Source organism: Pelodiscus sinensis, chromosome 2 (assembly GCF_049634645.1).
Source record: "Pelodiscus sinensis isolate JC-2024 chromosome 2, ASM4963464v1, whole genome shotgun sequence".
NCBI classification, from domain to species: Eukaryota; Metazoa; Chordata; order Testudines; family Trionychidae; genus Pelodiscus; species Pelodiscus sinensis.
This window is the reverse complement of record NC_134712.1, coordinates 134,727,084-134,752,163: the sequence shown is the minus strand read 5'-3', so window position 1 is coordinate 134,752,163 and position 25,080 is coordinate 134,727,084. Positions and strand designations below refer to the sequence as shown.

General features: G+C 45.3%; 1 protein-coding gene across 5 annotated transcripts in view; it reads right to left on the bottom strand.

Moving 5' to 3' along the window:
* The window catches only part of CTNND2 (catenin delta 2), a 1,073,049-nt gene that overhangs the window by 502,867 nt on the left and 545,102 nt on the right, over positions 1 to 25,080 (bottom strand). For all 5 annotated transcript variants that reach the window (XM_006120137.4, XM_006120139.4, XM_075921468.1 and 2 more), the window contains 2 exons: positions 3,408 to 3,442; positions 2,872 to 2,988 (listed from right to left, as the gene is read on the bottom strand). In XM_006120137.4, coding sequence (XP_006120199.1) covers positions 2,872 to 2,988; positions 3,408 to 3,442 — 152 coding nt within the window. The remainder of the gene's footprint in view (positions 1 to 2,871; positions 2,989 to 3,407; positions 3,443 to 25,080) is intronic.

Here is a 25,080-nt window from a genome sequence, read left to right as displayed (position 1 = left end):
CGCTGGAGAGAACTCCCTCCTCCCTGCAGCAGGTTATGCAGCAGTGGGAGAAGGCAGCGCTGGGGATGAGGCATCTCAGCGGCGCCTCAGCTGGGACCGGAGGTGCCACTGCCACAGCCACATAGTCTGGGGCCAGCCCCAGAGGTGCCTCTACCACAGCCACTCGGTCCGGAACCAACCCAGGACTGCATAGCAGCAGCAGCAGCATCACCTCGGGCCTCCAGGGCTGGGACCGGACCACGTTGTCCCCAAAGTGGGGTATCCTTCCGGGGCACCCGGGACAGAGCTGCTGTGGCCATTGCTGCAAGCGGGTATGAAGCCAGGTAAGGTCCACCATCATGCCCAGACACCCCCAAACTCCTCACTTCCCCCCCCAAGACCTAGCACCCTCAGCTTGCTCCATCACTCTCCTTGTTCCCTCCCTTGCTCTTACTCCCTCCATCTGGCCAGACATCCTACTCCCAGCCTCTTCTGCACCCTACCCCCTACCCAGATCTTGCAACTTCTCCCCCTTCTGCACCCCACCTCCCTTGCAGAGCCTATCCCTATCCTACTTGCTGACAGCCCTGTCTCGCACACTGTATCCCTCATTTTTGTCCCTACCCCAGAGAGCCTAAGGAGGCCCATAAAATCCACTAACTCAGGAACCCCAAAAAAGTAAATCTGGCCTATGGGAAGCCCTGAACTTAAGTCCCCCCATTTCCTTCCCCTCACTCTGTGAGGCTGGGGCACCAGAGGAGTGAGGGGTCTCAATAGGGGCCACATCAGTGAGCACTGGGGTTTTTTTTGGATATTTTTGCTTCTCACTTGTGTGGTCCCCAACTGATATTTCTGTGGGTCAGTGACCCCCGACCCAAAAAGGTTCCGCATGCCTGCCGTAAATAAAGAAAACACTGAAACCTTTTGTGTTGGACATTAATTTAAAATGAAGTTTGATAAACTAACATGAGAGAGTTAAAACACTTAATTTGTTTCGTAATTTAAATTAAACTGTTCTCACTAGCTGCAGCTTGTTCAGAAAATAAGGTCACCATACCCAGCCTGCCCTTGCCTCCCCTCCTTCCACTGGCATACAGATCTGTGAATAGGTTAAATCTGAAAGGTTGCCGACCCCTGCACTAAAAGCTAAGATCTGCATCTTAATTTATTTATTAATGAAGCTGCTGTAAGTGGGACTATTACTGACTTTAAAGAGTATCACCAGCACTCGGACCCATACATAGAGGTGAATAAGTCAGATCTTGGCGCTCCACCTCTGAAAGGTTGCTGACCCCTGCCCTCTGCATGGCCTGGCAGCTACCTGGCAGGCGCAAGCCCTTTAAACAGAAGCAATTGAAAGGGCTGGCAGCTCTCAGTCCCACTGACCTGTTGCCTGGGAGCTGCCCGGGAGGTGTGAGCCCTTTCAACTGTTTATATTCAAAGGGCTGTGTCTGCCGGGCAGCTGCCAGGCAATGGGTTAGCAATGGGGCCAGGAGATGCCAGCCATGTTATGTGAATTGCAAGCCTCCACCTCAGACAACTCTGCAAGGAGGCTAGCTGCCAGCACCCTCCCATCTGCTCCAGGTCCCTTTCATTGGCCAGAACTCAGGAGGCAGGGATCCTAGTGCGAGCAAAGCTCTCGGCAGGGTATCTCTCAATCCCGCCCTTTCTGCCTGACCCAACTTTTGTATTTTCTGTCCTGCCCACTGACTTCAGGTGGAAGAGGGGAGCACGGCCTGGCTCCACACACCACTGCTCAATGAGGGGGTCCTTGTCCCTCTGGCAACAAAAGAGGTATAGTCTCATTGCCTAGCAAGATGCAATCTCACACAGCCAATCACAGTCTTCCTCCTCATACTGCCAGTTCCAGTATCCTTGCCCAGTCAGTCCCTGTTCACCCACTTCTGCTCCTCAGCCAATCTGTCTCTCTCCCCAGCCGGGCCCTAATCAAGGCAGCTACCATGTACCTTTTCAAGTCAAAGTGAGAGTTCTCCAAAGGCAGGCCTGATCCATAACTAATTCACAAGTTGCTCATTATGGCAAAGGACCCAGCTACCCCACTGCACAGGTCTGAAAATACAGTTTGGCCATTCAGCAACCAGTCCATCTCCTTTGACAGAAGTCTTAAGGTGCTCTAGTGGTTTTGGCTAATGCAGTCATCACCTCTGAAATCTGTCAGGATGCCATTATCTGCTCATTAGAACTCTGTGTGGTTATTAAATTGTTATCCACATCTGCAAAAATGATCAATGGATATAAAGCAGATATCCACAAATTTGCAAAGTTCTAGATAAAAAAAATTTGTATTCACGTCCATAAAAATGAATTTCAGCTATCTGCATCAATATCCATGAATATGGATATCTGTGGATATAAAGCAAATACCTATAATTTTGCAAGCCTCTACTGCTTATAACTCATCTTGAGGGCCATCTCTTGCATTGCTTGATAGATGTGTGGTGAAACTGTGTGATATCAGGAATTATGATGATTCACCCAATCTGAATACATTTTATTTCATCTCCTTTGCATACGGTAATCCTGTTGGCTAAAAATCATCTAGCGCAGATACTGAAATCTTCAAATATGATACTCTTGGATGTCACATTCTTATAATATGAGGTGATATATTCTTTAAAGTAATAGTTATCTAATTATTTGGTTTTTGACCATAGCTCCTGAAGTGCTTGGGAGCTCTTTACAGATTGCAATCCACATAAGGAAGTAGATAATAAGCACAGATAAATCAGTCTATATCGCCTGCTGCCAATGTTGACAGATGAGATGAGAAAATCATTATGGCACAATGTACTTAAAAACAGAAAGGACTCTGAATCACAGTTCTGGATTCTGTGGCTCCAGACAAAGAAAAGCTAATTCTTGGAAACTTACTTTCACTAGCTGAATAGTCCTGTGGATCAAGTATTCCTGACTCCTGCAGTGATCTAATACAGGAGTCCACCAACTCGAGACCAGTTGTGAGCTCATCCTCTATATCCTTCTGACCGTCTATAATAAAAAAATATAAAAATGGTTAAAGAATATAAAGAAAATACAAAAGATAAAAACAGTGAAATTTCACAGAAAGTCAAGGGAATGGTAACATTTATGATGAAATGGGCAGGCCCAGCATCATTCATATTTTCACACACTAGTCTTCAAAAGTATGGCGTTTGCTATTAAGAAGTGTATTGAGAAAACTCAGGTTTAATTACCGAGACAGTTTTCAGTCTGACTACAGTCAGAAATGTTGTACGCTACACTCTCCATTTCTACAATCACTTCTCTATGGGGATAATTTATAAATAATTTTGATGAAGACTAGCATATAAAATCCATGATTCTTTTGATTTTCCCCTGTTTTAAATTACATAAACATTAGTAGAGAAATATATGTAGATACAGAATTGAGCCAGGATGTACTTTACCTTGCGTTTGCCAATTAAACTGTTCTTCTGTTGAACTGTAAAAAAAAAGAAAAGAAAAGAAAAAAGCATACATTAGAAAAAACCCAAATCTTAGCTAAATTATAAAAAAAACCTGAAACTTTAGAAAAACTCTGTAGTATAGCACTACCATTCAGATATAATCCTAGTCTGTACGACGAAGCTGATAAAAGAATCCTAGCTAGTAACCTTTAGGACCCAATCATAAAAAGTGTTAATTTACTATAAATATTTTAAATTTGGATAATTTGGAAAGCAGAGAAATAAAACAAAATTCTGATCAGTTATTGGCATATACAAGTTTTAATGTGAAATTTTGCCCTGTCATTTTAAATAATTGATAAAACAAAAACAAACGCAAAAGGCAATGCTTTGCCTTGTAATATTTAAAAAAATCCTAATTTATAACTGCCCCTCCTGTATGGCCCCTTCATTTTCAAATAGGAAGAGGAAAAGTTGCTTTTAGAAATGAAAAAAAATGTCTCTAAAAAGATATATCTTATTTTATTTCTGGTTTATGACCCTGATCATTCAGTTAGATACCTCTTGATATCATTAACTCAAGAGGTGGACTCTCAATGATATCAATAGAACTTTGTAGGTAAGTAAAACTAAGCATACAAATGAGTGGTTGTAGCATGAGAGCCTAACAGTTGAGTATCTTTTAATTGTAAGAGCATTAAAAGCATTTAGGAAGTTGGAAGAAGGACCAAAAAGATCACATTCAATTCAGCTGGAATTTGCAGGGCCTGTTTCTATCATTCTTTTGCCTGTGTAACTCCAGCTGAAATCAATGCGAGTCAGGGTTGGCGACAGGCTTCACTGGGCCCTAGTCAATGGAGGGCAGCAGCACTCAGTTCTAGGTCCCTTAGCGCTACCTGAGCTGTGCCACATGGGGCTCTTGCGGCAATTTAAAGGACCTGGGGCTACAGCTGCTGCTACTGTCATGGTAGCAGCCCCCCTTTTCAATTGCTGGGCCCCAGGACAACTGCCTCCTTAGCCCCTTCCCCTATTGGAAGTTTTTTGGTACTTATTCAGAGTGGTGAGTTAGCTCTACTTAATGATGATGCTTAAAATTGATCAAGCTAGAAATTATGTTCATCGTTCAGACTGAGTAGGAATGATGGAAATTCTTAGGAATATACAGTAGGTAGTATAGCATAGGTATATTTTTTGCTGTGGAAGAAAAAGCATAGTTAAGGTAAATTGAGTAATAATATGTATAGTAAGTATTCTTCACTACTATGCATGCTCTTTCTATTTCTCCTTTACATGTCAAGAACTACCAGAAAAGTTTACAGTCACTCAGTCATATGCATTGTTAGGGTAATTAATTAGATTCCAAAGCCAGAAGAGAGCATGGCGATCAACTTGTTTGACCTGCTGGATAACACTGGCCACAAAACAGCCCCAAACAATCCTAGAATGTATCTTTTAGAAAAGCATCCATTCTTGATTTAAGAATGTTCAGTGTCAGAGAATCCACTGCAAAAGTCGGTAAGTTGTTCTTAATTACATAGAGGTAAAGATTCAATTACAATTTTCACAATTAAGAAGTTTTCTTGCACCTTTTTACGCAAGGGTAGGATATTACTAACTCAAACATTTATTTCCTTCACTTGTAATGGGGACTAGGATATTATCCATGGTTATCTGCCCATAAAATAAAAGTTTTAACTGCTACCAATATAGATCTATGTCTTTGTATATGTGAGTATATGAACACAGGTTGAACTTCTCTTAACCAGGACTCTAACCTGGCAATATCCCTGGTCTAGCAGGACCATGGATGTCCCAGGACCAGAAAGTACCAGTGGAGGGCCGGTGGCTTGAAGTCCTGCAGCGGGGCTGGAACCCAATAGCGGGACTATCCTGTGACAGTAAAACTAGGAGACCAGCAGTAGGGCTGCTTCCGAGTGCAGACACCGAGAGGCGTGGGGATGAGAGGCAGCAGGACTGGTGTCAAGCAGAGAAACTGCCCCATGAGATCAGGAGGGAGTGGAGCTGCCCAACAGCACAACTGGAAGCCTGGCAGCCCAACAACCGCCAAGTACCACAGCTGCCAAGTGGGACTGGGAGGCAGCTCGACTGCCCTGCAGGGCTGGGAGCCTGACCGGGGGCTGCCTGGTGGTGGGGACAGGAACCTGGGAGCGGGGCTGCCCAGTGGCATAGCAAAAAGCCCAGCAGCACTGCTGACACCCTGCAGAGCTGCCTGGTGAGATCAGGAGGAAGTGGGGTGCCCAGCAAGGCAGAAGCACAAGCAGGGCTTATCACCCAGAGGCACAGTTGGACCCCAGCAGAAGGCCTGCCCCTATGGGGATGGAGCCCGGCAGTGGGGCTGTGAGTGCCAGAGGCGAGGCTGCATGGTGGGTCCAGGAGCCCTGCGTGCAGAGGGGCCAGCAGAAGGGGGAAGCCGGCCAGGAGGCTGTTGGCCAGGCCATGGCTAGGGAGACCATTGGCAGGGGTGGGCCCAGAAATGACCTTCCCTGGTCCAGCAAAATCTCTCATCCTGGACCAGTCAGGTCCCAAGGGTGCCAGGCTAAGGAGGTCCAACCTGTATATACTTTTTAATGGGAAAACAGATTTTAGATCTTGAATCTTTTTCCCTGGATAAAGAAGTGCTAGGTGAATATGTAAATGCCTTGAATGCAAATCTTTTTTATTTATGTCCAGGTAGCAAGCATATAAGGAAATTAAATTCAGGACCTTCCTTTTGAAGGCATTACCCTTTTTTATGGGAAAAATACTTAGGTTAGATATTAGCTTTATTTGACAGTAAAAACCACAAGGCTGATAGCTGTCTAACGTATCCTTATTGAAATATTTTTAAAATGTTTATTACATCCTGTCTGATGTTTCAAGTACATTGATAATAAATTCAGAATTACAGATTTCTTTTTTCATTTCCATCCACAACGTCTAACACCTATGACTCAGAGTAGCAATTCTCAGCTGGAAGCCTGAGGCCACCTGGGGGGCTGCAAGTAGGTGTCAGAAGGAGAGGGGAGATGGGGCCCGCCAAGTAGGGCTGACATTCATTGGGGCCCAGGGCAGAAAGATGAACACCATTACCCAGGGCTGAAGTCTGGGACTCTGAGCCTTGGCACCTGGGGTTGACACTGAAGATTGAGCAACTTAGCTTTGTAGGGCCCCCTCTGGAATGGGGCCCTGTTTATTATCCCCTAAGCCTGACCCTGCCTTTTATAGGCAGGAACACAGTTGTTGTGGCACAGGGAGTCTGTGGTGCTTTTACAGCATGCTGGGGAGCCTCAGAAAGACAAATGCTGAGAGCCCCCGACACAGGGTACATGTATCTGACGATTTAGTGCATGGCAAGCTAGGTAAATTCACAGCATGCCAATCTGCCATGCTCTAACTGTCTCATATGGACACTGATGTGATGCTCTTAAAGTTCTGCACTAGGGAATTTTTTTTCCCCAGTGTATGGCAACAGTGTTCACACAGTTACTGTGAGTCATACTACAGTGCTGTAAATTTACATCCTTGGGTGCTACAACTTGTCTTACAGAAAAGCACTTAATATTGATCTAGTACAGAAGCACTGGCAGAGAACTGGCAATGTAATGCAGACCCAACTTCAACAAAACATTTAAGCTTTATGTTGCACTTGTGCTTAAGACCCATTGAAATCAATCATGTTACAGTTAAGCACATGCTCAAGTATTTTGCGAAAAGGGATGGTCATGTGTTGAACTGAGGCCATAAAACCTTTCATTATTAGGAAACTAGATGGTATCTAGCCCATTTTGTCATGATCAGAGTTAATATTTTCAAGAAAGCTACCAATTTGGATTACTCAGTTTCTGGTAGTCCAATTTGAAAAAACTTGGGTTTGATTTTCATAACTGTCAAACACCCACAGCTCCAAGTAAAGTAAATGGGAACGTGTCACTTCTGAAACTAGATCTAAAGTATTTCAACCAAAATAATTAATTGTCAGCTGCAGCCTAATTTGAAATGACCTAGTGGCCTTCGCCCATTTTCCACTGGACAGATGTTTGCATAATCATCATCATCATCATAACTATTTACTAGCTGGCAGGGTCAGGTCAAGGAATGAACTGTTGTGAAGTTCACATTACCTTCTCCCCAAAATTGGTGGGCAGAGGAAGCATGCATGTAATTAAGTATGTACCTAAATAGTGGATTATGATTTCATCAGCTTCCAATCTGGTAGCTTTCATGAGTACCAAATTCACAAGAAATTTTTGTAAATATTAAGTATAAAATGGGAAAAAAAGAAAAGGAAAATATTGTCTTGGTCCACATAATATTTTTAAATGCAACATTGAAAGCAGACACATTTAATTTACCTGTGTTTGATTTGGAAAACAAAGAACCTTTTTTTCTATGACAAACATAAAATAATCAAAAATGGAAAGTCAAAAATGTAGAATGCTTGTGAGAAATTATGAAGATGTTGCATTTTCCAGTTATATGCAGGTTTCTGCTTATAAACACTGGAACTGTTACATGTCAAGTAGCAGATTCAATGACAAATGCCTCTCATACAATCATAGAAGACTAGAACTGGAAGAGACCTTGAGAGGTCATCAAGTCCTGTTCTCTGCCCCAAGCACCATCTAGATCACCCCGATAGATATTTATCTACTCTGATTTTAAATATCTCCAATGATGGAGATTCCACAACCTCCCTAAACAATTTATTGCAGTGTTTAACCACCCTAACAGTTCGAATTTTTTTTTTTCCAAATTCCAACCTAAACTTGCAATTTAAGACCATTGCTTCTTGTCCTATCATCAGACGTTAAGGAGAATAAGTTTTCTCCCTCCTCCTTATAACACCCTTTAAGGTACTTGAAAGCTGCTATCATGTCCCCTTTCAGTCTTCTCTTTTTCCAATTAAACCCAATTCTTCAGTCTTCTCTCATACATCATGTTTTCCAGACCTTTAATCATTTTTGTTGTTTTTCTCAGGCTCCACCTCTATATTGTGAAGAATAGGACTTTAACAGGGTTTAAAAAAGAACTAGATAGATTTCATGGAGGTTAGGTCCATCAATGGCTATTAGCCAGGATGGGTAGGAATAGTGTCCCTAGCGTGTTTGTCTGGAAATGGATGACAGGAGAGGGATCACGTGAGGATTACCTGTTGTGTTCCTTCCCTCTGGGGCATCTGGCATTGGTCACTGTTGGAAGACAAGATATTGAGCTAGATGGACCTTTGGTCTGACCCAGAATGGCTGTTCTTATGTAAAATTTCTCCACAGCTTTCCTGAAATGTGGTGTCCAGAACTGGACAAAATACTTCAGTTGAGGCCTCATCAGCCCAGAGTAGAGTGGAAGAATGGCTTCATATGCCTTACTTACAACCCTCCTGTGAAATGCATCCCTGAATGATGTTTGTTTTTTGGAACAGTATCATGACACTGGTGACTCATATTTACCTTGTGGTACCCTTTCTTCAATACTCCTTCCTAGGCAGTCATTTCCCATTCCGTATGTGTGAAACTGATTATTTCTCCCTAAGTGGACTACTTTTCATTTGTCCTTATTGAGCGTCATTCTATTTACCTCAGACCATTTCTCCAGTTTGTCCAGATCACTTTGAATTATGACCCTATCCTCCAAAGCACTTGCAACCCCTCCTAGCGTGGTATCATCTGCAAACTTTATAAGCATACTCTCTATGCCATCATCTAAACTGTTGAGAATAATGAACAGAACTGGTTTCAAAACTGATCCCTGGGAAGCCCCACTTGTCATGCCCTTCCAGAATGATTGTGAATCATTGCTAACTACTCTCAGGGTATGTCTACACTACCCCGCTAGTTCGAACTAGCGGGGTAATGTATGCATACCGCACTTGCTAATGAAGCCCGGGATTTGAATTTCCCGGGCTTCATTAGCATAAGCGGGGAGCCGCCATTTTTAAATCCCCGCTGCTTCGAACCCCGTGTAGCGCGGCTACACGGGGCTCGAACTAGGTAGTTCGGACTAGGGTGCCTATTCCGAACTACCGGTACACCTCGTTTCACGAGGAGTACCGGTAGTTCGGAATAGGACCCTAGTCCGAACTACCTAGTTCGAGCCCCGTGTAGCCGCGCTACACGGGGTTCGAAGCAGCGGGGATTTAAAAATGGCGGCTCCCCGCTTATGCTAATGAAGCCCGGGAAATTCAAATCCCGGGCTTCATTAGCAAGTGCGGTATGCATACATTACCCCGCTAGTTCGAACTAGCGGGGTAGTGTAGACATACCCTCAGAGAATGGTTACCCAACCAATTATGCACTCACCTTAGAGTAGTCCCATCTAGGTTGTATTTCCCTAGTTTACTGATAAGATGGTCATGTGAAACTATATCAAATGCTTTATTAAAGTCTAGGTATACAGGCAGTCCCCGGGTTACGTACAAGATAGGGACTGTAGGTTTGTTCTTAAGTTGAATCTGTATGTAAGTCGGAACTGGCGTCCAGATTCAGCCACTGCTGAAACTGACCACCAGTTCTGACTTACATACAGATTCAACTTAAGAACCTCAAGTCCCCAAGTGAGCTGCTGCTGAAACTGATCAGCGGCTGATTCCAGGAAGCCCGGGGCAGAGCAACTCTGCCTCGGGCTTCCTGTAGTCAGCGCTGGTCAGTTTCAGCAGCGGCTGAATCAGGACGCCTGGGGCAGAGCAGCTGGGGTGCTGCTGGGTTGCTCCAGTAGCGCCGCTCCTCAGCACTACTGGACCAACCCAGCAGCACCCAAGCTGCTCTGCCCCAGGCGTCCTGATTCAGCCGCTGCTGAAACTGACCAGCAGTGGCTGAATCAGGACGCCTGGGGCAGAGCAGCTGGGGTGCTGCCGGGTTGCTCCAGTAGTGCCCAGAGCGGCGCTGCGGGACCAACCAGCAGCGCCCCAGCTGCTCTGCCCCAGGGTCCACAACAAAAGCCTGGTCTGCTGGGGGGGGGGGTGGCACACTAGCTGCGCCCCCCCCCCCCCCAGCAGACCAGGGACACGGGGAGTAAAGCCGCAGCCACGGTGGGTTTGCTCGCGGTGCCCCATGTCTGCTGGAGACGGTTCCCAGCAGACCAGGGACACCACGAGCAAAGCCGCAGCCGTGGCGGGGTCTCGCACTTCTGAGGCTTTGCTCTGGCGGCTGCAGCTTTGCTCGCGGTGCCCCTGGTCTGCTGAAGATGGTCCCCAGCAGACCAGGGGCACCGGGTGCAGCTTTTCTCGCCCCGGAGGTTGAGGTGGCAGACCGCTGCCTGCGAGCTCCGGGGCGAGAAAGCCCCATTCGTAAGTGCGGATCCGACTTATGTCGGGGACTGCCTGTACTACGTCCACCGCTTCTTTCTTATCCACAAGACTCGCTATCCTATCAAATAAAGCTATCAGATTGGTTTGACATGATTTATTCTTTACAAATCCATTCTGGCTGTTACCTATCACCTTATTATTTTCCAGATGTTTGAAGATGGATTCCTTAATTATTCTCTCTCTCTCTCCCCCACTCCCCTTACCCTGCAGCAGTGGCTCCTATCTTATGGATTTTGGTCCAGTTCTGCATTCTGGACATTGTCAGCTACTACATGGGGTTGCAGGGCTAGTCAGATTTGGCTCAGTTGCTTCTCTGCCATAAACGATGGAGGAACATGCACGTCAAATCTGAGCAAATGACACTGTGATCTGTGTGCCAGCTGCTACTGCAGGGTGAGGGTTTTTTTTTTTGTCAGTTAGTTTTATATACATTGGTTTTCATTTTATTTCCTATTATTCCTGCACATTTGCAAAAAACAAAGCAAAACGGTCACAAGGCTGTAATTATGATTCATCTGCTATAATCTGCTGCCACTGACATTCATTTAATAGTATTTCTATTTTGTTATTCCATTGCATACAAGATGGCCATTCTATTTCATTGTATTAGCATGACATGAAAAAAATCATACATTGCCATTTCAGTAGAGAAAAATGTAATTTGTACAGGTTGGACCTCCCTGGTCCAGCATCCTCAGGACCTGACTGGTCCTGAATGACCACCCATGGTTTGGCAAATTCTCTGTTTCAACATTGGTCAGGTCCTGAGGATGCAAGACTAAAGAGGTTTAATCTGTAGATTTTTGGGGTGCCACACTTTTTGGATGCTCCTCTTGACATCTTTAAAATGATCTCACTTTTAGAAAAGAATGTTTCTTACTTGTACATTCTAAGTTCCTTACTTGTAATAGAACAAGTTCTATTACTGCTCTTCTTTGAGGTTTCATGCTCAAATCCATTACATTCTGGCCATGTGCCTACTAAGCAAGGTCTACACTACAGGGGAAGGTTGAATTAACACATGCAACTCCAGCTGCATTAATTCATAGAATCATAGAGCTGGAAGAAACCTCAGGAGATCATCAAGTCCAGCCCCCGTCCCAAAGCAGAACCAATCCCAACTAAATTAACCCAGCTAGGGCTTTGTGTCAAGCCAAGACTTAAAAACTTCTAGGGATGGAGATTCCACCACCATCCTAGGTAACCCATTCCAGTACTTACATAGCTGGAGTCGATGTTAGGGATGTTAAATATCGGTTACTTGAATAGTTGAGTAACCTCATGAATTTTGATCAGTTAGTCGACTATTCTGTAGTCCCTGGGGGTGGAGCTGGCAGGCAGTGCACTCCGGCCTCACTCCTGGGGGGCCCCACTGCCACTCCGTGCTGCTGCTTCTGTATCACATGAGAAGGACCAGGCAAGTTGGAAGATGAAGGGATAAGCCCCCCAACAGCCGCACACACCTATATCAGAGGCAGCTGCACACAGTGTCAGGTGGGAGCTGGACCATGAAGGGAGGCAGTTTAAAACCCAGCTCCCCTCGGGGACTGTCTGTCTGTCACCCTGCACTGCTGCTCTGATAAAGAGGCAGACATATGGAGTGGCAGCAGCCCCTGTTTAGGGAAGATCTGAGTTCCTGGACCCAGCACAAGCCAGAACTGAGCCAGGCTGCCTGCCTACCTCGCTCCTAAAACACTTTAAATGCAGAGCCACAGCAGGGGTAGGTCCTGGACCAGACATGAGCCAGGACTAAGCTGGGCAGCCTGCTAAAAAATGTACTGCCAAGGGAAGGAGGAGGAAAATGTGTATTCCTTTTTGTTTATTGGTTAATTGGTTAATCGACTACACTATTACATCCCTAGTCAATGTACCTTACTTTGAATTACCACATGGCCTCCCCTGTTGGAGGATGACAGAAGCAAATGGTCCCACTGACTTCTCTTACTGCTCTTGAGAAGCAGGAGTAATCGCACCCATGAGGACATGCTCTGAGTTTGATTTAGCAGGTTTTTACTAGACCTGTTAAATCAAACTCTGAAAGATTGACTGTACCAGCGTCGATCCTCTGCATAGCAAAAATGTGGCCTTAATGCCCTGAACCCAGAGAATCTTCCCCACAACTGTTCCCAACAGGGTGACACACGTGCTTTCTGGATGCTAGTGCTCTCAGCTGAAGGTATAAGGTCAGAGACGCTCTGGCCCCCCTTCACTTCCTTCACACCAGAATCTAGGAAGTATAGACTCCAGTGCTGAGAGGGGTTTGGAAAGGGTTTCTTCCATATGAAGAAAGATTAAAAAGACTTGGACTTTTCAGCTTAGAAAAGTGGAGACTGAGGGGGATATGCTAGAAGTCTATAAAATCATGACTGGTATGAAAAAAGTGAATAAGGAAAAGTTATTAACTTATTCCCACAATATAAGAACTAGGGGGTCACCAAATGAAATTAATAGGGAGCAGGTTTGAAACAAACAAAAGGAAGTTTTTCTTCACTCAGCACACAGTCAACCTGTGGAACGCCTTGCCAGAGGATGTGGTGAAAGCTAGGACTTTAACAGGGTTCAAAAAAGAGTTAGATAGATTTATGGAGGTTAGGTCCATCAATGGCTATTAGCCAGGATGGGTAGGAATGGTGTCCCTAGCCTCGGTTTCTCTGCTGGTGGGTGATAGGGGAGGGATCATGTGATGATTACCTGCTGTGTTTCCTCCCTCTGGGGCATCTGGTATTGACCATGGTCGGCAGACAGGATACTGGGCTGGATGGACTCTTGGTCTGACCCAGTATGGCTGTTTTTATGTTCTTATGAGAGGAAGGAAAGTGTGTTGTGGAATGTATATGTGCAACACTTCTTAAAGAACCACCATTAGAGAGCAGGTAAGTAAGGGTTCTTTTTTTCTTTAAGTGGTTGTGTCAACTCCCCTCTAAGGCTATGTCTACACTACAAAGTTAATTCGAACTAACAGACGTTAGTTCAAATTAACTTTCATAGGCGCTACACATACAAACCGCTAGTTCGAACTTAATTCGAACTAGCAGAGTGCTTAATTCGAACTAGGTAAACCTCATTCTACGAGGACTAACGTCTAGTTCGAATTAAGTAGTTCGAATTAAGGGCTGTGTAGCCACTTAATTCAAACTAGTGGGAGGGTAGCCCTCCCCAGCTCGCCCTGGTGGCCACTCTGGGCACCACCAGGGAAACTCATCTGCCTACCTCCCGGCCCCGGAGCCCTTAAGCAGGCACGGTCTGGCTACGGTGCCCGTGCCAGGTGCAAGCCTGCCAGCACCCAGCCAGCAGACCCTGCACCTGGCACGACGTGAGCCAGCCACCCGCTGCCACCCAGCCCTCCGCCTCTTCCCGGGACCAGGCTGGCGGCTCCCAGGAACCTGCCCAGGGCCACAAGAGGCGGGCGCCCGCCTAGTCTAGTGCGGACATCGTGGACCTCATCGAGGTTTGGGGGGAAGCCTCCAACATCCACGACCTCCGCACTAGGCACAGGAAAGTGGCCATCTAGGGCAGGAGAGCTGCCAGCCTGGCCACCCAGGAGCAGGTTTGCATGAAAATCAAGGTGGTCCAGTGAGACCCTGACCCTGAGCCCTGAGCTTAGAACATAAGAACATAAGAACATAAGAATGGCCGTACTGGGTCAGACCAAAGGTCCTTCTAGCCCAGTAGCCTGTCTGCCGACAGCGACCAACACTAGGTACCCTGGAGGGAATGGACTGAAGATAATGACCAAGCCATTTGTCTTGTGCCATCCATCTCCAGCCTTCCACAAACAGAGGCCAGGGACACCATTTCTACCCCGGGCTAATACCACTCCATGGACTCAACCTCTATGAATTTATGTAACTTCTCTTTAAACTCTGTTATAATTCTAGCCTTCACAGCCTCCTGCAGCAAGGAGTTCCACAGGTTGACTCTTTGCTTTGTGAAGAACAACTTTCTGTTATTAGTTTGAAGCCTGCTACCCATTCATTTCATTTGGTGTCCTCTAGTCCTTCTATTATGGGAACTAATGAAGAACTTTTCTTTATGCACCCTCTCCACACCACTCATGATTTTATTGACCTCTATCATATTCCCCCTCTGTCTCCTCTTTTCTAAGCTGAAAAGTCCCAGTCTCTTTAGCCTCTCTTCATATGTGACCTGGTCCAAACCCCTGATCATTTTAGTTGCCCTTTTCTGAACCCTTTCCAAGGCCAAAATATCTTTTCTGGGGTGAGATCACATCTGTACACAGTACTGAAGATATGGCTTACCATAGTTTGATACTTCCCCTCCTCCTTCTTCCTTTGGCTTCCCCCTTCCAGCTCCCTCCTCCCAGGTTTCCGCCTCCCCTCTCCCACCCTCTCTCTTCTCCTCTCCCACCTCCTTTCCCAATCTCCCCGAGTTTTGTTCAATAAAGAGAGTTTCTATTTTTGAACACGTGTCCTTTATTTTGTATGTCAGGAAGGGGGGCTAGGAAGGGGTAAGTGGAAGGAGGTGAGGGAGGAATGGGGTACCAGCCCCCGATGGGGAGGACTGGGGTGGCTCTTTGGGCTCCTTGGGGTGGAAGCTCTCCTGCAGCCCTCCGATTGACCCCCCCCTGGATGGCAGCCTGCGACACTCAGGGCACTCCAAGCAAGGACTGCTTTGCTGTCCCTCATCGAGGTAGACAAGCGAGTGGGGAACCCCTGAGAACTGTCTGTCCGGGGTGGGGGTCGGGTCCCTTTAAGCACAGCCCTTGGCTAGCCTGAGACAGCAGCTCCACGCTCTAAGTCCTAACCTGATGCCCTGCCGGCACTGCTTCTGGCCAACCTTAACTTCAGTTCAGGGTCCACTCAATGTGGACATGCTAGTTCAAATTAGTTTTTAGGTCTAGATGCACTAGTTTGAATTAGCTTAGTTCGAATTAACTAATTCGAATTAAGTTAGTTCGAATTAGTGCAGTAGTGTAGACATACCCTAAGTGACTCTCAAGGAGTTTGAAAAGCAGGGCTGTATAGTCTATGTAAGCAAGGACTGCAATACCACTTTCCCAAATTTGGCATCAGCTCTGAATCTTAAGAGATAGTCTAATGACTAAAGAATGTATGCACTTATGAGCCATTGAGTTCATATGACTGAAGAACGTGGCTGATGCTGCTTATTATCTAGAACAGTGTTTCTCAACCTTTTTTTAAGAAGTACCCCTAAATTTTTTCTACCATTGCAACACATTTGTTTAAACAACTTAATTGTAGCCGGGCAAATGATGAAATTTTTGGGTGTAAAATGTACGAAAATAATAAAGCGCTGTAAAACTAAACACAAAATGTCAGTGTTCTCCAAATTTCAGTTGTGTTGACGTCCCCTCCAGACTTCTCTCAGGTATCCATAAGGGTACTTGTATCACTGGTTGAGAAACACTGATCTAGAATGTGCTGAAATACTCTCTGAGCGGTGCAGAAGTCAGCCGAGCACCATGGTGGGAGGTGAAGGGGGGGGCAAGGCGGTGACGTTCACGGCGAGGGGGAAGGGCCTGGAGCCACTGTCATGCCACACGTCACCCCCCCCCCCTTCGCCTCCCGCCGTGGCACTTGGCTGACTTTTACGCAGCTCAGCCGGGCCGCCGCGGGGGAGCAAGTGGCTATTTGGGCTCTCCTGCGGCGGCCCGACTGAGTGGCGCAGAAGTTAGCCGAGCGCCATGGCGGGAGGCGAAGGGGGGCAGGGTGGTGACATACACGGCTAGGCCCCACCCTCTGGCCATGTACATCATCACCCCGCCTCCTTTTCCCTCCTCTGTGGCGCTTGGCTGATTTCTGCGCCGCTCAGCTGGGCCGCCGTGGGGAAGCAAGCGGTGCAAGCAGCCGTTTCGGTCCCGTACTCCCTATGCAACCTGGGCTGCCCAGAGGGAACAGCCAGCATTTCAGCAACAGCACCGCCCAGAGGGAACAGCCAACATTTCAGCAACAGCACCGCCCAGAGGGAACAGCCAACATTTCAGCATTACAGACTCTCAGACACTGGGCTACTATTTTTTTCAATGATTAAACCAATAAAAATGTTAACTCCAGAAAAAGAAGAGCTTCATTATCAAAGAAGAAACTTAGTTTTTGATTCCAAAGATACCTGAAGAGTCCTGATTTGTCTTGTAATGTCAGATCAAACATGAGTATTAACAAAATATAATTGTAATTATTGAAATAACCAGTACTAACTTCCTTTAGCTCTTCTCTGTCCACTTTCAGCTTTAAAGTGAAATTTCTAGAAGTGAAAACTCTAGAAGCCAATACATCAAAAAAGACTCAGCACCATTTGTTTAGCATCTGTGCATCTGGAAGTAAGACAGACTGTATTGAATTATGCACTTTTCTGACAAACAGAATTTAGTATAGTAAATTATATATATTGTCCTTTGAGGTATAAATAAAAAAAATCTACATATACTAAGAAATGTTCCAATACATTTTTTGCCCATCCCCCAACAAGCATGAGTAAAATCAATTTCTGCTGGAAATGTAATCTACTTTTGCTGAACTCAGTCATGTGGACATTGCACAGATGCAGAAATTGAAAAATTTAATTAGTAACAAATCTTTGTCTGTTCATGGGGGTTTATATTTGTCCTTACATTTAACAAGGGAAAAAGATGAATACCACATTCTAAAAGTAAGGGTCATATTAGGGAACATCATTATATAAACAGGTTACAGGCAGTCCCCGGGTTACGTACAAGATAGGGACTGTAGGTTTGTTCTTAAGTTGAATTTGTATGTAAGTCGAACCTGGTACATATTGTAGGGGAAACTCTAGCCAAACATTTCTCCAGAGCTCAGTTTTATTCTCCCACACCTCACTTCCCTCAGTCCTTTATTCTCAAGCTCAGGTGTCTGCTGAGAAAAGCCGGTCTGCATCTCCCTGGTCTGCTGGGGGGGGGGGGGGGGGGGAGGCGCTAGCTTCGTGTCTCCCTGGTCTGCTGGGGGGAAGCAGCTAGTGCGGGGTTGCCTCACCCCGTTTGTAAGTAGGGATCTGATGTAAGTTGGATCCATATAACCCGGGGACTGCCTGTATTTACAAAAATGTGTCTATAATATGTGGGAAGTTCAGATGTATAACAAAGATTGTAGAAATGCTAAGATCCCATTATCAGAAAAGCCAGTGTCTGTAATACTAGCAATCTATCTAAATCAAATTTATTATTTTTCAGGCTTGGCATACACAATCACATTTGAACTTCATCACAGCTATAAATAAGTTAAAAAATGATCCTTTGGAAACTAGGTATGCTTGAAGGCCAGAAAAGAATACAAGTGAAGAGGACCTTGAAGTAAAGTCCCCACTAAAGAGAAGTTTGTAGGACACAGGAACTGCCTCATTGAATTATTATCTTGTTCCCATCAATGGCTACTAGCAGAAATTTCAGAATAAGGTATAAAATCCTCATACAAGTAAACTACAGAAATAGGGGGAAAGGCCTCTTCCTAACCTCAGACAGGTAGCAGTTACTTTATGCCCTGCAGCATGTGTTAACTCCACTTGTAATTATTTTTACCTTATCTAAATAAATTGTGAATATTTTCATTATACACATAATGTGTAAGTAAGCAACCCTATCATCCTCTCCTCTTCTCCAAGATATTCCTTATCAACTCAAAGTCAGACTTTAATATTATAGATATCAAATGAGTGAAATGCTTTTGCAGATATCCTGTCTGCTGAAATACTGTATAAATGCACATTTCTCATGTGACAACATTGAACAAGCATCAGTTAAGAATGCCATGTACCTACATCTGTACATTTGTTACAGCTGCTCCCTATGGAGGAGGTAGGACTTTGTTGGCTAGCTACACATTAATTATTTTATGGGAATTTTCAAAGGTGGGTTCTATACTGAAGTATGAAGTAGGGATATAATAGTGTAGTCAATTAACCGACAAGCAAAAGCTTATAGGTTAATGGTATAGACTACACGCATTTCCCCCCTCCCCCACCCATTGCCAGTAAATTTTTTTTAGCAGGTTAGCCAGCAGCCCAGCTCAGTCCTGCCTTGCACTCAGTCCTGGACCTACCCCCGCAGCAGCTCTGCATTTAAAGTGTATTAGGAGCCAGGCAGCCAGGCTGCCTGGCTCATGACGGGTCCAGGAGCTCAGATCCCTTCCCCCCCAGACAGGAGCTGCCCGGGGACTATAGAATAGTCGACTAACTGATAAGAATTCATGAGGTTAATCGACTATTCAATTAACTGATATTTAACATCCCTAGTATGAAGCACTGATCTTCAGACACCAATGGAACCACCAACTCACATGATTTGGGATTAACACAGGTAGTGGGGAGATAAAGAGAAAGGTGGAAGAGGAGAAAATACAGAGGCCAGACTTTGAAATCATAGTTACAGAAATGACCTCCACATGCTCCCTCTCCTCTTCAAGGATGAGATGTTAAGCAAACACTTAAGAGGCCTCTCTGCCCATACAAAGCAGAGACAATGATAGGATATAGGAGTTATTTCATGAACTTGAATAACTAGCCACCACAAGCTCTAATATTATCTGTACATAACATGCAGGTACAATACTTATGAAATATCTCTCTTTCCTACAGAGCAGTGGTCTCCAACCTTTTTACACCCAAGATCACTTTTTAAATCTAAGAACAGGCGAAGATCTACCGCCCCGCCCCTTCCTTGAAGCCCCGCCCCTTCCTTGAAGCACCGCCCTCTCTATTCTCCTTCTGTCCATCACTTGCTATCTCCAGCCCTTACTTACATGCTCTGTTAAACAGTTTATTTTTAAATTATGTGATATATAAAATTAAAATCATGTATTTATAGTTATGAAATAAATGGTCTGTTTTTTATTCATGCTATTTAAATCTAAAATTAAGCATTTATAATTATACATTTTGTGGAGACAGAGTTCTGCGGCTGGGGGCAGGGGAGAGGGAACAGGGTGCTGGGAGGGCAGAGGACAGGGTTCTGCAGCAGGGGACAGTGCGCCAGTGGGGACACGTTTCTGCAACTGGGGACAGGGTGCCAGTGGGGACAGAGTTCGGGGAGTGGGGACGGGAATAGGGACAGAGTTCTGTAGCTTGGAACAGGGGAGTGGGGACAGAATTCTGTATCTGGGGACAGGAGAGTGGGGACAGAGTTCTGTAGCTGGGGACAAGGGAGTGGGGATAGTGTTCTGTGGCTGGGAAGTGGGGCTACGGAGTGGGGTGTCAGTGGAGGCAGAGAGTCCCCTGCATCTGCCTCCTCCTAGGATTCCCCCCCCCCCAGAGGGAAACCAGCATGCACCTGCCCTGGGGCCGACCCCTCACCCCCATGCAGGAAAGCCCCACGCGCGTGCGCCTGTCCCGCGGCCGCTCTCCCCCCCCGGAGCAGGGAAGCCCCGCGCATGCTTGTCTGGTGCCAACCCCCCCCGCTCCAGCGCAGGGAAGCCCCACGCGCACCTTCCCCGGGGGCCACCACCTCCCCAGCATAGGGAAATCCCATGCGCACCTGCCCCGGGGCAGACCCCCCCCCCCCCCACGCGCGCCTCCCCCGGGCCTGACTCACCCCTCCTGTGCGGTGCAGAGAGCCGATGCTCCCTCCCACAGTACACCCAGCAGAGCAGCTAGCGCACTTCCAGAATCGCTGGAAGTGGCGCTAAGCTGCAGGACTTTTGTCCATCCCCGGGAAGCCGCCACTACCTCCATTTTCACTTGAGGTAAGTAGTGGAGCATCTCGGGGGTGGGAGGGAAATGGGGGCGGGGCAGACAGGATGCCTCACGATCGACTGGTCGAGGCCTCACAATCCAACAGTCGATCGCGATCGACCTGTTGGTGACCACAGCTATAGAGCATGCCTTAGTGCTGCTGCACCACTCCCTGGGTATGTCTACACTACCACCCTAGTTCGAACTAAGGTGGTTAATGTAGGCAACCAAAGTTGCAAATGAAGCCCGGGATTTAAATATCCCGGGCTTCATTTGCATCTTGCCGGGCGCCGCCATTTTTAAATCCCCGGTAGTTCAGACTCCGTGGAACGAGGTGTACCGGTAGTTTGGATTAGAGAGCCTAATCCGAACTACCTACTCCGTGCCGCGTGTAGCCACGGGCACGGAGTCCGAACTACCGGGGCTTTAAAAATGGCGGCGCCCGGCAAGATGCAAATGAAGCCCGGGATATTTAAATCCCGGGCTTCATTTGCAACTTCGGTTGCCTACATTAACCACCTTAGTTCGAACTAGGGTGGTAGTGTAGACATACCCTCTGAGAGTCACCTGAGGTAAGTGTTGCCCAGTTAGAGCCCAGATACTTCACCCCTTCCTGCACCCCAATTCCCCACCTTGAGACCACTCCCAGAATTCATAGCTGCTCTCCTTTCCACACTCTGAACTCCTATGCCTCAACTCCCTGCCCCAATCCTCAGCCCTCACACACCCAAACTCCATCCCAGAGCCTGCACCCCTCAAAGCCTCCTGCACTCCAGTGACTATGCCCCATGCTCAGTCCTGAGCCCCCTTCCAAACTCCAAAACCCTCAGCCCCATTCCAGAACCTGCACCCCATCCCACATTCTAACCCTATACCCTATCCTGGTGAAAGTGAGTACGGGTGAGGGAGAGTGAGTAACAGAGAGCGGGGGGATGGAGAGAGTTAGGGCTGTTAGTCTGAACAGCTGTGAGCCAGGGGGGAGGCAGGGAGAGGCTTTGCACACTGCCCCCCCCCCAACCCCAGGACAATTCCACTGGCTGCTTTCTACCCAATGGGAGCTGCCTGTTTGAAAAACAGGCAGTGCACAAAATACCCCTCCTTCTCCCTTCAGGTTTGTAGCTATTCACAGAGCCACGTGGCCTTGCCATGGCCAGGCAGGCAGGAAGCCTGCCTGAGGAACATGCTGGGCTGCTGGCCAGGAGTTATCCAGATAGGTCTTCCAGCAGGAGCCTGCCTCTGGCACATCAGACCCTCCCAACCCTCTGCTCCTCTTTACCCCATATAACCCAAACCCTTTGACTTTCTTTCTGCACCATACCCTTTCCCAGACTCTGAACACCCCAGTCCTCTGCCACAGGTCACAAATCGTCCTGCCCCAAGTCACAATCCCCTCCTTTGCCCAAACTCTCTTCTAGATCCCACACCACCTGCATTCCAATCCCTTACTCCAAGTTCTACTTGCAATCTCCATCCCAGACCTCACATGTACTCCATTAATATCATGAAAGAGTGCAGCCCTTGACCACTTTCCAAATTCTTGGAGTGGCCCCCAATCAAAAATTATTGTCCACCACTGGTCTAAAACATAAATCATATAATAAGACTCTATTGTGGTGATGTCTCTTTTTAGGCCACCTTTTTCTTTCTGTTTTCTATTTATTTCAGAATCACTATGAGGGACATTTAAGAAACACACCGATGATTTAAATGTATCAGTGACATTTACTATTGGTGTCAATACATAAACCACTATTTTACGAAAAGCAGTGTATTTATCACAATGTATTCTTTATAGTAAAACATAGGATAAATATGCCCACAATATTTGGTGTGACTTTTTTTGTTGTTAGCCAGGGATTGCACATTCTTAAAGCTGACCAATAAGGAGACATTCTTTTCTTTTTTGTTATTTAGTTGAGTGTGATGTTGTGAGGTTTTATCTAAAAGTGTTGTATAGCAGCTAGCCATGTAATTTTACAAAGAGCCATGGCAATATGCAATCTTCTCCTTCATTTCTGTAATTCAACCCAAGAAAATAGCTAGACAGAGAAGTACTGTCTTACTCATTTTTAATCTGCAGTGCCCAATAGCTACAGTTTATGGAATAAGGATGAAAAATGACCAACGGATGTTTCAAGAATAGCAAGTGGATATAGAAACCCTGGGGTCCTCCAGGCTTCACTGTGCTTTTAAATACTGAAGCCTTTTAGGGGTCTATTGTCAAGAGAAAAAAGGGGTGACTGTGAAACTATATGTATCCAAGACATCAAAAAAAAAAAAAAAAGGCTGAAGATATGTTTTTCCATTTCTGAGGTACAAGTATTTGATGTGCAATTAAAAACAACAATGGCATACTCCAGACTTCAATAACCATCTCTCTGTGGATTGTTGAGGCACATGCTTTACATATTTAATAACATTGTCAGATATTAAAAACTTCAGCAACCACAGCGGGAAATATTTCTGAAATTCGAATAATTATAGTTCTAAATCCCAGATAAACACTGAAAAAAGTCAAACAGCAGTATCAAACTGCTATTGATTCAGTACAATAAATAATATTTTGTATCTTTTTTAATCTAGCTGTCGATCTTCAACTGATTTTTCACAATCTCTCCCAGTTATTTCTCTGTAGGCTTTTAGAAGCAAGAATACAGAATTTTTTCTTGTTCTTAATGCTCATGTTTGTTGGAAAAGATGATGACGACTTTGTAGGTTTTATTTGTTTTAGAGAGAGAGAGAGAGAGAGAGAAATGATGATTTAATAATACATTTCATTTTACCTGCAGGATAACAGATCCAGGGGTGTGGAGGTGGTAGGAGCAAGGGATTTCCCTAATTTTATAGTCAAGTTCTTCCCTACATTTTCTAAAAAAACACAAAATGCCTACGTCTTACAGCCAATAGCAATACAAGCATTGTATTCCCTAGGACAGCATATTGTACCTGTAGTACAGGTATTTCTGATTTTCCTTACCGATGAAGCTGAATGTTTTTTATTACAACCCCCCCAAAAGGGTTCTGAGCTGATATCCCCCTCTGCACAGAGGCCTTTCAATTTTCTCTAGCATTCTGCATGAATACCAACTTTTCAAGTATAGATACTTCTGCAGAAACACTTCTGCTATTATGAGAAGATATATGTATGTCAGACACAGTTTCCTTTATTTAAGGGTTATTTTTAACTGCTCTATATATTGTTCAGTCCTGTCTATACAGAGCTTTCCAATGAAGTTCACTCTCAACTATAATTGCTCTATTATTTCCCCTTATTAAAGGTGATTTACAGCTGAAGTGACAAATTGTTACAGATACTGGAGGATGACACTCCTAATTTAACTATAAAGAAGGTATCACATGGACAGCAGAAGTACTTAGTCTTTGTATCACTGTTGTGCCTAGGAACCTAATGAAAGAGTAGAACCCCGCTGTGCTAGGCACTGTGCAGACACTGAACAAAATGATCGCCCCTGCCTCAATGAGTAAGCTTTTCTGCATGGCTCCACTTATGTACCTACGTCCCAGACTCAAAGGACTATTAGTCTCCATCTCCTTTCAATCTTTGACCCTTCTGCTAGGAGTGTTAATAAAATTATCAACTGTAATGACCAGTTTTGTGACACGAGCCCTCTAATAACTAACTGAACAAATTCATTTCCTATCACTGAAAGAGTTATCTTTTCCTCACTAAGGATTGGTCTAGAATCCAACTACAAGTTGAACCTCTCTAATTTGGCACCCTTGAGATCTAACTGGTGCCAAACCAGAGAATTTGTTGAACTATGGGAGGTCAGTATTGTCTAGCAGCATTATCAACACTTCCACTGCTTACTGGGCTCTTAGAAGGTATTTAAGGATTAATTAGAGCTAAATAACAGCACAGAACACTGAGAAGCAGGACTGGTGGCTGTAAATAAACTTTATGGGGGAAACTTGGGCAGAACACTTTGCCACACCCATGACAAGTGGACATCCGGCTAACTAAAATCATGTTGGACCATGGAGTGTGGGACTAAAGAGATTCAACTTGTAATCATCTTCAGCTGCGTTCTATCACTACCCTCTCTAAGCCTTCTAGATCCCTCAGCTATTCTAATTTTGCAAATGGAGTAAGGTGCACATACAGTGAGAGCCAAATCCAGCCTATGCCTCCATCATCATGGTGAGTCCTCTGGCAGTAGAGTTGGTGCGATTCTGCTGTGCAAAGAGGGAGAATTTGGAGATAAGCCACTCTACTCCCTATATACTACATCCATGTAGTAACTTTATAGCTGACTCAGTACTACTGGCTCCCCAGGATAGAAGCTAAATGACTTCATGTTACCCCAACAATAGTTACTGAAAAGGGCAAAGAAAAATAATTATCTGTGTGGAGCAAAAATTTTCAGTCAAAATTTTTTGTGGTGAAAAATGTGAATCAGTAACACTGCAATATTTTGCAAATTCATGTCAGTTTTGCCATATGTATGAGTAATACAATAAAAAACAAAAACAACGTCCCTCCTCAATTTCTCAAAATTCAGGATGCTTCTATAAACATTAGACGTGCCCTAATATGCTAACACCACAAATATATTAGCTTCCTCAGTTTTTATCAACAACAACACTTATGATTTAAGATTTGCCAAATGAGTTAGCTTTCTAAACACTGTGGGTATGTTTACACTTGCCCCAATTCAAACTAGGGAGGCAAATGAAGGCGACCGAAGT